Source organism: Trichosurus vulpecula, chromosome 2 (assembly GCF_011100635.1).
Source record: "Trichosurus vulpecula isolate mTriVul1 chromosome 2, mTriVul1.pri, whole genome shotgun sequence".
NCBI classification, from domain to species: domain Eukaryota; kingdom Metazoa; phylum Chordata; class Mammalia; order Diprotodontia; family Phalangeridae; genus Trichosurus; species Trichosurus vulpecula.
Genome location: NC_050574.1, coordinates 73,294,708 through 73,309,191, shown reverse-complemented (window position 1 = coordinate 73,309,191; position 14,484 = coordinate 73,294,708). Strand labels below are relative to the sequence as shown.

Below are 14,484 nucleotides of genomic sequence, written 5' to 3'. Positions count from 1 at the left end.
TAGTGTAGGGTTGAGTTGAGTTGGTTCACCAAAGCACCTGGTGCAGGAGTGATGGCCTGGGAAAGAACAGAGAGGTGGAGGGACTAGAAGTCACAATGAAGATCATAAACATGGGGAAAGATGGAATGATGGAAGATTATGATCAGATAAAGGAATTTCAGAATTCCTTGTAGGTGATGGCAAGATCAAGGATACACAAGGATATCTCAGTGCATAGCTGAGGTAGAGGGGAGCATTGTTTAGTTGTTTCAGTTGTCTCTGACTCTTCATGACCCCATTTGGGGTTTTCTTGGCAAAGATACTGGAATGGTTTGCCATTTCCTTCTCCAGCTCATTTTACAGATGATGGAAACTAAGGCAAACAGAGTTAGATGACTTGCCCAGGGTCACACAGGAAGTATCTGAGGCCATACCTGACTCCAGGCCCAGAGCTCTATCCACTGCACCACCTAGAGGAGTAGGTCATGGGAACTGAGTAGATAGAGGAACCTTGAAGTTAGGGAGTTGAGTGTTTATCATTATATATGAAACCCTCCAGTATGAGAGCAAGAATTGGGGAGGAGAGACTTGTGAGCTCAGCACTGACCTCATTAAGGTAAGAAGGAGAATGTTCTTAGGTTTGTTAGACAGTAGTCACCAGGATCTTTATTGGTCGATAGTGTGGACCTCAAAGGAGCAGTAGCTGCTTATTGAAAATGGTGGAGGGAGAGTCTGGAAGTGGCAATGGGGAGCAGGCAGTATTCCTGGCTATTCCTTTAGGCAGTTGGTGGTGCTGTGGATAGTGTACTGGACTTGGAGCCAGGAAGACTTGAGTTCAAATCCAGCCTCAGACATATGTACACTATAAAACTTATACAAAATAGAAATTTAAAAGGATGAGTTAAAGATGAAATAATATTTGATCTTAGAATCAACAGAGAACTTCTGGAGTTTATTAAGTATACTCGGGCTTAGACTTTAGAAAACTACTTTGGTTTTTATATTGTTGATGAATTGGAGCTGGGAAAGACTTGAGAGATGGAGACCAATTAGGAGGCTGTTGTGGTAGTGCAGGTGAGAGGTGATGAGGGCCTGAACTAGAATGGTGGCTATACGAATAGAAAAAAGGGGACAGAGACAAGACATGTGGGGTCATAGAGCTAAAGGTGGGGTGGGGAAGCTCTCACTATTCATTGCCTTGGAGTTCAGAGTCCACCCTTTGAGGGCTACCCTGCAACAGTCGCAAAGTAATCTGGGGGACAAGGAATTGGTATGGGGGCATGGAGAATGGCATTTACATAGCTACTGCTGTGGGCTCCTGGGTAGCAGTTAGGTTATAATGGCTCTGAATGAGGTACCTTTCCTGTAGAGGTAAGGGATGAATTGAGGAGAGTGTTAAATGAAAAACATGGGTTTGGTTGTGTTGGAGAAAAACCTTGTGGTTGGCTTTCAAGAGGAGAGCGGAAAGTAAGTCATCTTCCATCTGCTAAACACACACAAAGCCCTAGGACTCCACTTTGGAGACCACTGGTTTTGGCAACTAGGAGGTTACAATTCAATTCTTAGTCTCCTGGACCAAGTAAGTCTTAAGGATGGTTTCATTATGTTTTAAAGCATTCGCAATGAATTTCCAGGCGTGCAGCTGGGCTTACAAACCAGATTGGTAGTAGATATAACTCTTTTCCTCCTCCCCCAATGCCAGTAAATCCCCTCCACCCCCACCCCAGCTCCACCTATTGAAATCTTTCTCTTCCTTCAAGGTCCAGCTTTAGTGACACTTTTTCCAAGAAGCTTTCCCTAGTCCTCTCAACTAAAATTGTTCTCTCCCTCCCAAATTGTCATAGAGCTCTTAGTTTGGATCGTTCCTTTGTTCATTTTCTTCTTGGTATCATAGTTAATTTATGTATATGCCATATCCTCCTTATTTAGATTTCTAAGTTTCTCTAGGGTAAGTTTCTTTAGCTGCTTTATTCTCCATATTTTTATTACTAGCACTTAGCACAGGGGGCCTGGCACATTTTAGGTGATTAATAAACATTGCTGAATTTAATACAATGTACCCCAGCCTGTGTAATCTCTGAATTCAAAGTTTTTTATCATGTTAAGCAGTTCCCTAGGCTATTGGTTTTGTAGATTGAGTTTACTGTGAGTCAGGGATAATTGATGATTATTTTATTCCAGGTTAAATAGTATTTATTTTTCTCTCATCCCCAGGTCCGCAAGCACATTAATGATCTCTACGAAGATCTTCGAGATGGCCATAACTTGATATCTCTTCTGGAGGTTCTCTCTGGGATCAAATTGGTGAGCTTCTACATTCCTGTCATGGGGCAGTAGAGTCCTTGGTCTTTTTGTATGTAGGGTTATTGTGTCTCTGGTTTCCTTCTTTTCCTCTCATAAGACAACAGCGTTCCATTAGAGTGGAAGACATTGATAGTCCTACTTTTCAGGGAAGCTGTTATTGTGGCCTAAGTGACATCATTATTTCTCAGTAGAAGCCAGGAGAGGATATTCCCATCTCAAAAGTTGTTTTTTCCTCTTCATATTCATATTTTGTCTGTGTCCAGTTTTCAAACTTTTGGAGTCATTTGGAGGTACAACTTTATTGAACAGGTATGATTTTTGCTTCCTAGAAATTGTCATTCAGTGTTTTAATAGATTCTTCCATCTCTCTGTGATCTTTGGTCATTTCTTTAGATCAGCTGCAAACCTTCAGTTTGCCTTTAAAAGCCTAGGTGTGCCCCCTGCCCCTGTCCCACTTGTGTCTAACCACCTCACTTTTCCCCTCTTGTGGCCGAGAGAGATGTCACTTCAGGAGGATGGCCATCCTGGCTTTCAGTACAATTAAAGTAATTTCCTTGAGGGAGAGCTCTTTACTTCTATAGGATAACACAGTGTGAGCTTTCCCTTCCTGTCAGCCTGCAAGTCTTGCCCATTCCATTTTGAAAGGGTAAGCAGATAGAGTTTATAGGCACATTATCTCATGGGTTGTTGATCTCATGACATCCATATTTCGTTTCTGGCATCTTAGGCAATAAATTTTTCATTGTGAGAAACTCAAGATTGGATTCACAAAATATTCACTCCTTATTGGATAATATTTAACCTTTAGGGAGACGGGGAAAGAGGATAGGATTTTGTAGATTTTGCCCAAATCTTCACCATATTCTTACTCTAGTGTCCCATCATGCCATAGAAATGACCCTGGCTCTTTAAGGCTATTCAGGTGCACCACAAGTTCTATTAAGTTTGAAAGACTTTGAGTCTGATATGGGCAATAGTCTCTGTTTGCTTTCCAACCTAGTTAAATATGGAAAAGGCTCATTACCAGAAAATTGACCAGTAGGTAATGAATTCTTTGGCCATGGGGACCCAAGAAATAGTCAAAGTCAGCTGGCTCCATTGACTTGTGTATATCCTAGAGTTTTTAAATTCACCTGCGTTTAAATATTTAGTCAAATTTGACCTGTATTCCTTAGAGAAATTCTTTCAGCCCCCTGGGACTGGGTACCTTCCACATTCCTCTTCTTTTGGTTTCACACCTATATATGCCTTCTAGCAGGGATGATTTTAAATTCCTCTTGTGATTTTCCATGATCTTATAAATATGGCTAGCATATGAAGGTCTGTCTCGTAAGCTGAGTGCCCTATCAAAATTTTACTGCCACTTTGTAATTCACTTCTTAATCCTTACTTAAGAATGAAGTGGGCATTTTGGTTAGTGTGTTTGATGAATATATTTTTTATGTTGAAATTTGTCTTATTAGTAACATCCTCTCTGGTTATATTATTTCCTGTATGGTGGAACTCCTACCCTGTTAAGTTCAAGCTGTAATAAAATCCATTTTCTTCAGTTTGTCTCCATAAGAGAGGCCTCTTAACATTGTCCCAGATGTTTATAGAACCATCACAACTTCATTTGTGGAAAGCTGCTGTCTCCCATCTACTTCCACCCTACTCCCTCTCTCTCCTTCTTTAGCTAGAATTCATGAGTGGCCTTCCAGCACTTGAGATGGCTCATTGTCAGTATAATCATTTGCTCTGGTCTGATAGTTCTCATTTTCTTTGGGAGGTAGGGTCTTTTCCTGTTGTTTTCTTTTCCTCTTATCTGTATTACATTCATTCTCTTTTACATTTTGTGTTATATAGCTGAAGAGGATGAGGGGTCAGCAAAAGCAAAATGTTTCATTCTTAGTCATGAGTTTTCTGTTGTCTTCTTTGGGAGGGGGATATTTTCATGCTGACTTTTTACCTCTCTTCATCTGTGGTGCATTCATTCTTTTTTTGATTTTGTGTTGTGGATTTCCTGTTGCTTTGTTGTATCTGTGGCCTTCCTGTTGACCAAAGGAGCCAGCAGGGCTGAAGACCCTCCGCCTGGTGAGCATGCCCTCCTGGCGTCGAGCAAGCAGCGAAGAGCAGGAGGAGGAAGATGATGATGATGTAGTAGGTCTTGGACCCTTGGGGTCATCAATATCCCAGCTGACACTGCAGGGGCCATAAGATGGTCTATCTCTCTCTGGGACTCCAGGAACTCAGTTAACTATTGCTTCTGTCTTCAATGGGGGAGTTTGCCCCCAAGAGAATAGTTAAAATTAATCATGCCTCCTGCCACACTCTTAAATGATTTTGGATTTTCCGAGGGCATATGGCAGTAATGATGTTGAGGAGGCAAGAGATTCTTTTGGGACCTAGAGACTTGGAGCTGTCTGATAGCCAAAGTGGTCCTGTTTTTTTCTAGAGAAAAGAAGTCTCTAGGTGGCCTGCAGTGTGAGAATGTGGAACATTTGAGTTATAGCATGTCATCAATTGCTTATATCTCCCACCCTCCCAAAGACTAACTGAAACACCTCCTGACTCTCACTCTCTTAGAGACAATAGAGGGGAAAAGAAACCCCTCCCTTTGTCCTTGCCAAAGACAACCCGTTGTTTGCCAGCCACTCACTGCATGGAATTGCTTAGCTTTGGACAGTACTGACTGTAGCCTTGCTGATAGACAGCAAAGACTTAACCTTGCATGTTATTAGGGTGGTCATATGTAAGGAATTTATGGCATAAGTAAAGAGAATGGAGAGACTATGGGGAGCCTTCTGTGCTCTCAGATCTTGCTCAACTGAGAATACACCCTGTTCTGGAAATAGGATCCAGGCAACATCTCTCTGGCAGCCCAATGCTATTCGCTGTCTACCTGAACCCATTTTTTCTCCTGTTTGATCATGATTCCCATGTTCGAGAATTTGTATTTCATGAACTGGTTTTACATGAGTCATATTCAAACTCCTCCAGCTCAGGTGGTAAGAGAGAGGCTTCTACTGGAAAAATCCCATATTCTTTCTTCTAACCTAGGAGACATCCTTTTGCCCAGGGAAGGTTTGGCACCCTTTCAGAGTACCCCAGGCTCTCAGCTGCTCTGAGGGCCTTGTAGAAGGAGAGGATTATCTGTTTCCTCTCTTCTTCCACATCATCCTTATCCCTCCTACATTATCTTCCTTTCCAATTAGTTAGCCTAACTGGATCTGGACCCTGCCTTCTCTGACCAGATCCCTGAAGCAGATCTACCCAGTCTCCTTGGAGTTATTGTTTAGTGATCAAACTGGCACATGGGGACTAACGGAATACATTTTAACAGGAGGGATGCATCGGGTCCAGTATTGGTAGAATAAAAGCAGCTCTGGATTTGTTCCTGACTTGGGTAAAAGAGTGTGAATATGAAGAATGTTACAGAGTTAAATAGTTCTGTGCATACTTGTCGGTAAAGAAGATTTGGTTCAGTTTTAGTTGAATATTAATTAACTTCAGGATAGATTAGATACTAATATTGTAATAATAGCAGCTAGCATTTACATAGTTCTTTAGGGTTTACAAAGCATTTTTATAAATATTATCTCATTTTATTCTCACAACAACACTGGCAGGAAAGTGCTGTTATTGTGCCCATTTTACAGATGAGGAAACTGAGGCAAACAGCATTTAAGTGATGTGCCCAGGGTCACACAGTTAGTAAGTGTCTGAGGCCAGAATTGAATTCAAGTCTTCTTGAGTCCAGGTCTAAAACTGTATCCATTGTGTCACCTAGCATAGTTAGAGAAATAAATTCTTGCTGTGGTGGGATTGGTCTCTTTCCTATGACCCTTTTGATGCCGTGATGCCCAGGTTTGTGGTCCTGGCCTAAATACTTTGGGTATTATGTACAACAGCTAAAAGTTAGCGTGTCAGAAATGTGCCTTAGAATTTTTTTTTCCACTGGATATTTCACACAGTAACAAAAAGTGCCTTTCTTACTTTTGCCACTCCTGTAGCTATAGGAGATTGATTACCACACTCTCCCTAAATTCTTTCTCCACTCCTGGGCACTTTTGCTTGCTCTTCTGTTCTAGAGTATGTTGTAGACAGTCCCCATCTGCCAGAGTCCATCATTTCCTAGAAAATGAGGCATTGTAGTACAGTTTGTTGTATGCCACCAGATCTTCCCACCCTTCTCTTAACATAGATTTTTAAAAATCTTTCATTTAAGGAGGTTTCTTGTAAACAATGGGAAATGATGATCCAGAGTCATAGCTTGCCAAACTCAGGGACACAAAATGACTAGCAGAGGCTGATACACAGAATTAACACCAATGATGACAGTATGTTGTACAGTGTTTGTGATATGCATGGCAATAACCCAGGCATTATTTGGTGGGACTGGAGCTGAGGGTCAGGCTATTGGAGAAGATAAGAGATCTTTTCTTCAAGGAATTTATATTCAGAAGCAAAGGGCTCATCAAGGAGCCATTCTTTTCCAGTCCAGTTTCTAATTTTTGGTTGATGGGTAAAAGGACCTAATTTAGAGCAGCAGGCAGGATTAAAAGTTCTCTCTTCTGATTGCAGCCCCGAGAGAAGGGCAGGATGCGTTTCCACAGGCTGCAGAATGTACAGATTGCTCTGGACTTCCTGAAGCAGCGGCAGGTAAGATCGCTTCCTCCTTGCTCTTCTCTTTCCTCCAGCGGTTTAAAAATGTTTTAAGTGCCCTTGGTCCTAGAGTAGTGAACAACAAATATGTTTTTAATGATGCTGAAATAGTGATCTAGTTGTGACTTTCATTCCCTGGGAATCATTGGGAGGAAATGCCACTACAGATGTTTTTTGATCATTTTCAAGTTGTGCCCAACTTTTTGTGACCCCATTTGGGATTTTCTTGGCAAAGATACCAGAGTGGTTTGCTATTTCCTTCTCCAGCTCATTTTACAGATGAAGAAACTGAGGCAAACAGGGTTAACTGACTTGCCTAAAGTTGCATAGCTAGTAAGTTTCTGACGCCAGATTTGAATTCAGGGAGAGGAGTCTTCCTGACTCCAGTCCCAGTGCTCTGTGCACTGTGGCTCCACCTAGTGGCTCTCACTACAGATGGATGGGTTACTAATCCTCTCTGTGCGACCCTATCAGTGAGTCTCTTTTCCAGCTTTATGGTTACTTAGATATGGGCATAACCTGTTATCATTACTTAACATTTACATAACCTTGCTAGCATAATATAGCAGCATTATTACATAGCATCAGTTATAGCATCTGTATAGGATATAGGTGTTTGCCAGAGATCCTATGATAGAGCAGGCAGTAGAGATGAGATGCGCTTGCTCTCAATGAGTAGGGCCTACTCACTTGAGTCTCCCAAGGCACAGGGAGGCTCCTGCTCTGTCCTGCCTGGCTGCTGCGCTATGTGTAGTAGGGTTGTTTGAAGAAACAGGGAAATCAGACTTAAATGCCCATCCTCTCATTTTACAAATGAGGAAACGGAAGCTGGAGGTAGGAAAGTATAAAGTTATTTTGTCCAAGTTTACACAGGTAGTGCAAACATTGATTTGGACCTATGTCCTCTGACTCCACACTCTTTCGATGGCACCATGGTGCCTCTTGACAAATAATTTTTCCTAGTCAAAAGGAAGTAATTTCTTCTCTAAAAGGATATCCCTCTCCCAAATAGATATTTGTGGTGATTAGTTATTAAATAGATATCGCTTGGAATTCATATTCTGTAGTCTGCTTATCCACAGTTGGATAGTCTTTTAAACATTGACAAATCCTTTTTGACATTGATTGAGCAATATAGTTCCTTAGACCAGATTTTTTTGACCCTAATTCCTTGATTGCAGATTTTTCAATGGCATTTTGAAACAGTCTTGCTTTTTGCCATTAGTAGCATATCATGCACATACATACACATATACTACTTTACTATATCCCGTGATGGTCCTGCCTCTTTTTGAGTATCATGTCCAGTGTCAGGTCATTAGCTTTTAGAAAGGATTCGGAGAAATTGGAGAAGGTTCAGATCCAGAGAAGGGGGATGATGGTCTTAAACAGGGACTAAAAGGATTAAAAAGGGACCCTACAGGACAGATTTGTGGGCTTGGCATGGTTAGACTATTGACAAGCAGGCCAAGGAGTGATTCAGCTACTGTTTTCAAGTGTCTGTGGAACTAGGAGGACTCTCTTAGACTTTCTGGGCCATAACTTTCTCATCTGTAAAATGAAGGAGGCTGGATTAATTGGTTTCTAAGGTCTCCTTTAGCTATACATTCAGTGGTCTGAGCTCAGAGGTTTTTAGGTTTGTGTGTCTGTGTGTTTAGGAGGCAAGAGGTGTATTCCTCATCAGTTGTGTTCCATGTCTATGGAATACTGAACAAGAGGAAATGGATCTAAAGAGAGATAGCATAGTAAAAGTAGAGTAGAAAGAGCACTGCCTCCAAAATTGAGACCCAGCTTTTAGTACTGACTGCCTCTAACTAACTGGGTGGTTTGGGCAAAACACCTGAATCTTTGTTTCTTATCTTTAAAATGAGGAGGTTAGATTAGATAGCACTTCTAAGGTTACTTCTAGGTCTTAATCTAGAATTCTATGAAAATGTCTTGACTGTAGGAATTTTTGCAACCTGCTACAATAAGGTGCCAAGTTTTAGAGACCCTATCCATAGAACATGGGGACTAAACGTATGATTTCATTTGTATAGGAAACTCCATCTACTAATGTGGGCAAATTGTGACCTGAGAAAGGTACCAAGTTCACTGCCAGGTTAAGTGACTTGCCCTAGAGTCACACAGCCAGTATAGGTCAGAGGTGAGATTTGAACTTGGGTCTTCCTCTTTCCAAGGCCAGTTGTCTATTATTCCTAGCTGCTTTAGAAATCTTTGAGAAGAGAATGGACCACTATCAATCTGGACCCTACAATGAATAGACATTGGAGATTATGGCAAGACAATTGGCCAATTGATCTCTTGAAATGTACTCCCACTGTAAAATCTTATAGTTTTGGTACAAAGCTTAGAAGTCTCCTAAAAATGTTTGAGAATGGAGATGACTGATATAGAAAGCCCTTATGAGACTGGATTTCAAAACGTAAATGTACTAATGGGGCTACAACTATATTCTATGTGTGTTCTCTTGATTTCCCCCTCCTGTTATCCCCATAGATAGGGTATTCTACTGGATGTAGATGGGAATCAGCTGTTACTTTTATTATTCCAGCATTTTGTAGTGCTTTCAGGTATGAAAAGTATTTTCACGATAACTGAAAATGATCAGTGGCAGAGGAAAGAAGGGGTATATTCAAGAAATGTTTCAAAGGTAGAAGCAGCAGGCCTCAACAAACCTTGATTTGATTTGATCATTTTTTTTTTATTTTTTTTTTTTTTGATTTGATCATTTGATCCAACAACCTTGGGAGATAGCTGCTGTTATTATCACAGTTTTACAGATCAGGAAACGGAGGCAGACTGAGGTTAAGTGACTTGCCAGAGTCACACAGCTAGTAAATATCTGTGGCTGGATTTGAACTTGGGTCTTCTTGACTCTGTGGGCCTAGTGCTCCATCTGCAGTGCCACATATCTGTTCCCAGAAGCCACTGGAGGAGAGTGAACAGTATTGACTGCTGTAGTGAAATTAAATAAAGCCAAAGACTATGAAAAGGCCATTAGATTTGTTGGTAGCTAGTATTTATATAATGCTTTAAGGTTTACAAAGTTCTTAAATTCTGTTGGGTCATCACAGAAATCCTGCAAAATAAGTACAGGTATTATCCCTATTTTTATTGCTAAGGAAACTGAGGCTTAGCAAGATAAAATGATTTGCCCAGTCATACAACTTGAAAGTGTTGGAGGTGGAATTCAAGTCTAGATTATCCTTTACTCGAAATCCAATACCTGGTGACTTGAAAATGATAAATTTCAGATTCACAAAATTGGAAGAGACCTCAGATTGAGGTTCTCCAGACCAATCCATACCTGGCTAAGAATCCTTTCTACAGTATCTTCAATCAGTGGTCATCCAGTGTTCCCTGGAAGACCTTAATTAAATGAGAACCCACTAGCTCACAAAACAGACCATTCCACTTTTGGACCGTTCTAATTGTTAGGAAGCTGTATCTTACTTTATGATGAAATCTGCTTTTCTGAAACTTCTAACAGCTATACCTAGTGCCAAGCAGAACAAGTCTGATTCTTGATGTACAAATGTGTGTGTAGACTATACTGTAAGGAACTTGATGATTGAAAAAGAAATAATTAGGATTATAGGTTGAAAGAGTAGCAGTATTGGGATTTTTTTTCCAAGATGAAAAGACCCAAGAATATTTGTTGATAGGTGCAAAGGAGCCAATGGAGAGAGATATTGAAGATGTGAGGGGGCCATTAATGAAAATTTTAGAACCATAGAACATTAAAATTTAAAGCTGGCTTTAGATTCTCATTTTTCACATGTAGAAGCTGAAGCCCAGAGACATGAAATGACTTTTGCTTCTAGGTCACATAAACAGTTAATGGTAGGGCCAGATCTAGAATCCAGTCACTTGAACCCAATCTGCTGCTGTCCCTGCTATGTCGTGTGGCCTGTCATATACCAGGTTTCTTCTCATTGTTCTTATTGCTCCCAAATGATGAAGCAGGGTTCCTAAGGAGATGGGAGTAAGTGGGGTCAAGAGCATAGGTAGAAGGGTCAGCCTCAGAATGGAGGAAGGATAGGTGAGAAAGAAGGTGAAGAGACAGGTCTTTAAGGCAGAGATGGGAATTCAAACCTGATGTCAGATTTTGGGTTAGAGAAGTCAGAATTGTCAGGCTAAGATTGCTAAGAGTGTTGGTAGTGTGTAGCTATTTTGAACTTGCAGAGGGAGTCAAGATAATTAGGGCTGGCCGTGACACTGGGGAACAGGAAAAAAAAATACACCCCTATTCTACTTTCACTGAGTGAGGGAAATGAGGAACATGGTGAAAGTACAACCTCTATTGAGCATGACCTCCAGGTGGTGTCCTTTAGGCAGTGTTCCTGGTTTTAGTTCTGGGGAGGAGGAAGAAACTTGAAGAAACAAAAGAGGAATAGAGGAGGATGAAGCAGTGTCTGACTCCCCAGACAGGACTGGCTTTCAGTGTATGTGTGGGGGCGGGGTGATGGGGTATGGAATGGTGTGTAGAGATTGGAAGGGAGAGAGGCTGAGGTGAGAAGCAGTGAAGGGTCAAAAAGGTACGAGCAGGTGGGGAAAATATAAGATGATGGGGATAAAGGAAGCAGAGGGTTGGAAGCAGGCTGACAAAACATGCGGTGACAAGGTACTAGAGTTCAAGGTTCTGATAGCCACTTGTGCTTCTCTTCCAGGTAAAACTGGTGAACATTCGAAATGATGACATTACAGATGGGAACCCCAAGCTGACTCTAGGCCTGATATGGACCATCATTTTGCATTTCCAGGTAGGGCTATGGAGATGCCTCTTACTGGGTCTGATTTTGTGCTCAGCCTGAGGTAAAAAACAAGTAGCTTTGCCTTTTGGGGACAGCTTTGAGTGGAAATTCTTCAGTTGTTTTTAATGGAGAGGATCATTGGGGGTTGAGGGTTGTCTGGGCAGTGTGTGTGTGTGTGTGTGTATTTATTGGGATAGTGTGTGTGTGTATTTATTGGGATAGGGGAGGTCTGATTTGGAAAGATTAATAGCAATTTGGAGAAAAAAGGCACTGAAAATTAAGCTCTGAAAGTCTCAACCATTTGCATGGTGAAATTGGGGATTTCACTGTTACATGTGCTTTGCCCTATGATTGGCAGCCAGATTATTAGAAGTTTCTGTTTGTTCAGCTGGACTTCTTGGGACTTCTGAAAGTGTTGCATGGGGAGAGAAGTTGATTTTGGATGAGTTATGATGGAGCGAAGTATAATAGTCTTACTTTGACATAGCATTTTTTTTTCCTCCAATGAACTTAAATTGAATCTAATTGACTATGGTACCTCTGTGTCTGGTGTACACATAGGCTCCTAAACAGAATCTTTCAAAATCTCCCTCTCTCCTCAGTACAGTGGCATCTGGTGAGAAGTGGTTATAGCATTGCCATGTCACTGTCCTCATTCAGAGAGAACCGCTACTCTTGATGAACCCACAGTTCCCTTCCATGTTTTGATTTCTCTTTTAAAGTCCAGCATTGTTTGTAACTGCCATTTCAACTCCTGGTTGACCCAGAGCCATTGCTCTGAAAATATTTTGAATTCCCAGTTGTCCAATACCAGGTTAATCTGTATCTGGGTGCTGTTTCCTCACAGTAGCAGACCATTGAGCAGGCTGGGGACTTGATGAGTAACTGTCAGGTATTGATCTCAGCAATCAGAGGGCCGGGTGAGTCCTCAGCATCTTGTCTGAAAGATTCCACCATAGACAGGCAGAATTTCTGAGTAGAGCAAAGTGGGCACCTTCCTAGGATGTAAAAGTAGTGTGGGTACAGTAAAGGATATTTTTTAATGTTACTTTAATAAATGCATATAATTTTAAGGCATGAAACTTTTGTTTTAGGTTTGGTTTTTTTTTACAACTCATCACAAAATTTAAGTCAGATGCATCTAGTCTTATCTCCCTGGCAAGCTTATGGGAGCTTCTGTTGAATTATACAGAATGGGCAGGCATTGACAGATGGAATTCTGCCTTTTTGGGAGGGTCACTCCCATCAATGAGATCACAGGCCCATTAGAATATTGGAGCAGGTTATATAACCCTTCCAAACTCTTAGTAGGTCATCTTAAGCCAGAATGACCTTAGCTATAGGCCAGGCAAGATACACATATATATTACACAGTCTGTCCTTTCTGTATGGAGACCCTTATCGCTGTAGGGTTGGCCCCTAGAGGCCAGATTTTGGGGGCTTTACCAACTGATGAATGCTACATAAAAGAGGCACAGTGGAAAGCATGATGGATTTAGGATCGGGGCCTGCCTCTGTTACATAATACTGTTGTGGCCTTGAGTGAGTCACTTTACCTTGGTTGAACCTCGGTTTCCTTATCTTTTAAATGAAGGGTTTGAACTATTTGCCTTCTAAGGTCCTATCGAGCTCTAACTCTGATCCTATGATACTAAAGTCTGGAAGGGGGGGCCATCTTGGAAGAACCAAACATACGTTAGTGAAATCATGGAACCTGCAAGTACAGGAGTCAAGTTACACGTATCACAGCAGTAGTAATGCACAGTGTGGACAGCAGTACACAAGGGGTGTCGTTTTAAAACACTTCCCAGGCCGCCTAAGTTTGGCCCATGCTGCAGCCGTGAGTGTTTTCTGCCACCTGCTGATTGAGTGAAGAAGAAGCTGTAGAGCTAGTGAAAGAACTTGAAGTAATAGTAGTAGTAGTCATAACAACAATAATAATAACGATAGCAATTCACATGTCAGTAGCACTTTGAGGTTTACAAATGCTTACCTGACAACAGTCTTGTGAAGTGGCTAGGACAGTTAAGATGACACACTCCTTCTGGGAAGAGAAATTGAAATTATGGGAACAATGTCAGCTTTTCTTGGGCATTCTATATAGGAATAGCAAGTGGGAAAATAAGCACAGGGACACCTGTTACACTGTGGCAATGGGATGATTTTCTTAGAATTCCAAGAAGCTGTCCAGCCATCTATTGGGTTAGACGTAGGGGAAATGTTCTTTAGAGGTTTTCAAGTGTGTCCTGGGAAGCTAGACAAAGGTCCTTTGTTGGGAACTCCCCGGAAGGCTAGAGACGCCTCACTGGGATTCTCAACTGAACAGATGAGATTTCAAGAGACATTCCACTCCACATTTCTGCCCTCACTGGGGGTGACCATTGTGGACATGAGATCCAGAGAATGCAACCACTGTCTCACCCTCATTCCCTCCCTACTGTGACAGCAACTAAATCCTTAGGCTCCAAGGAGGCAAACTCCAGGGCCAGAGAATAAGAGAATGAACCCTGAGCTGCTTAAGTAACACATTGTTTGGGAATGCAAGGGTGGGGTAACAGCAGCTGTGGAAGAAAACAACTTCAAAAATTCATCAGAAAAGCTGCTGCTTATACAGGCCTCTAGTTGCCAGAACTTTCTGCCAGTCTGAGCTACATCTATGCCTAGGCACAAGGCCCCTAATGAAATATAGGCAACCTTAGCCCATGCTGTCTACAGGACACATGGTGGCCCTTCTGTGCTGCTGACACAGTCCTCCTAGAATCTCTTTTTACATCTTTCCTGTGGAGGACGCCCTTAAGCA

At 41.6% G+C, this 14,484-nt stretch overlaps 1 protein-coding gene across 1 annotated transcript in view; it reads left to right on the top strand.

The window, feature by feature from the left end:
• MACF1 (microtubule actin crosslinking factor 1) overlaps positions 1 to 14,484 on the top strand; it is a 312,647-nt gene that overhangs the window by 75,721 nt on the left and 222,442 nt on the right. Inside the window, exons 3-5 of the mRNA XM_036746382.1 lie at positions 2,194 to 2,283; positions 6,847 to 6,924; positions 11,601 to 11,693. Of these exons, the coding sequence (XP_036602277.1) occupies positions 2,194 to 2,283; positions 6,847 to 6,924; positions 11,601 to 11,693 (261 nt within the window). The remainder of the gene's footprint in view (positions 1 to 2,193; positions 2,284 to 6,846; positions 6,925 to 11,600; positions 11,694 to 14,484) is intronic.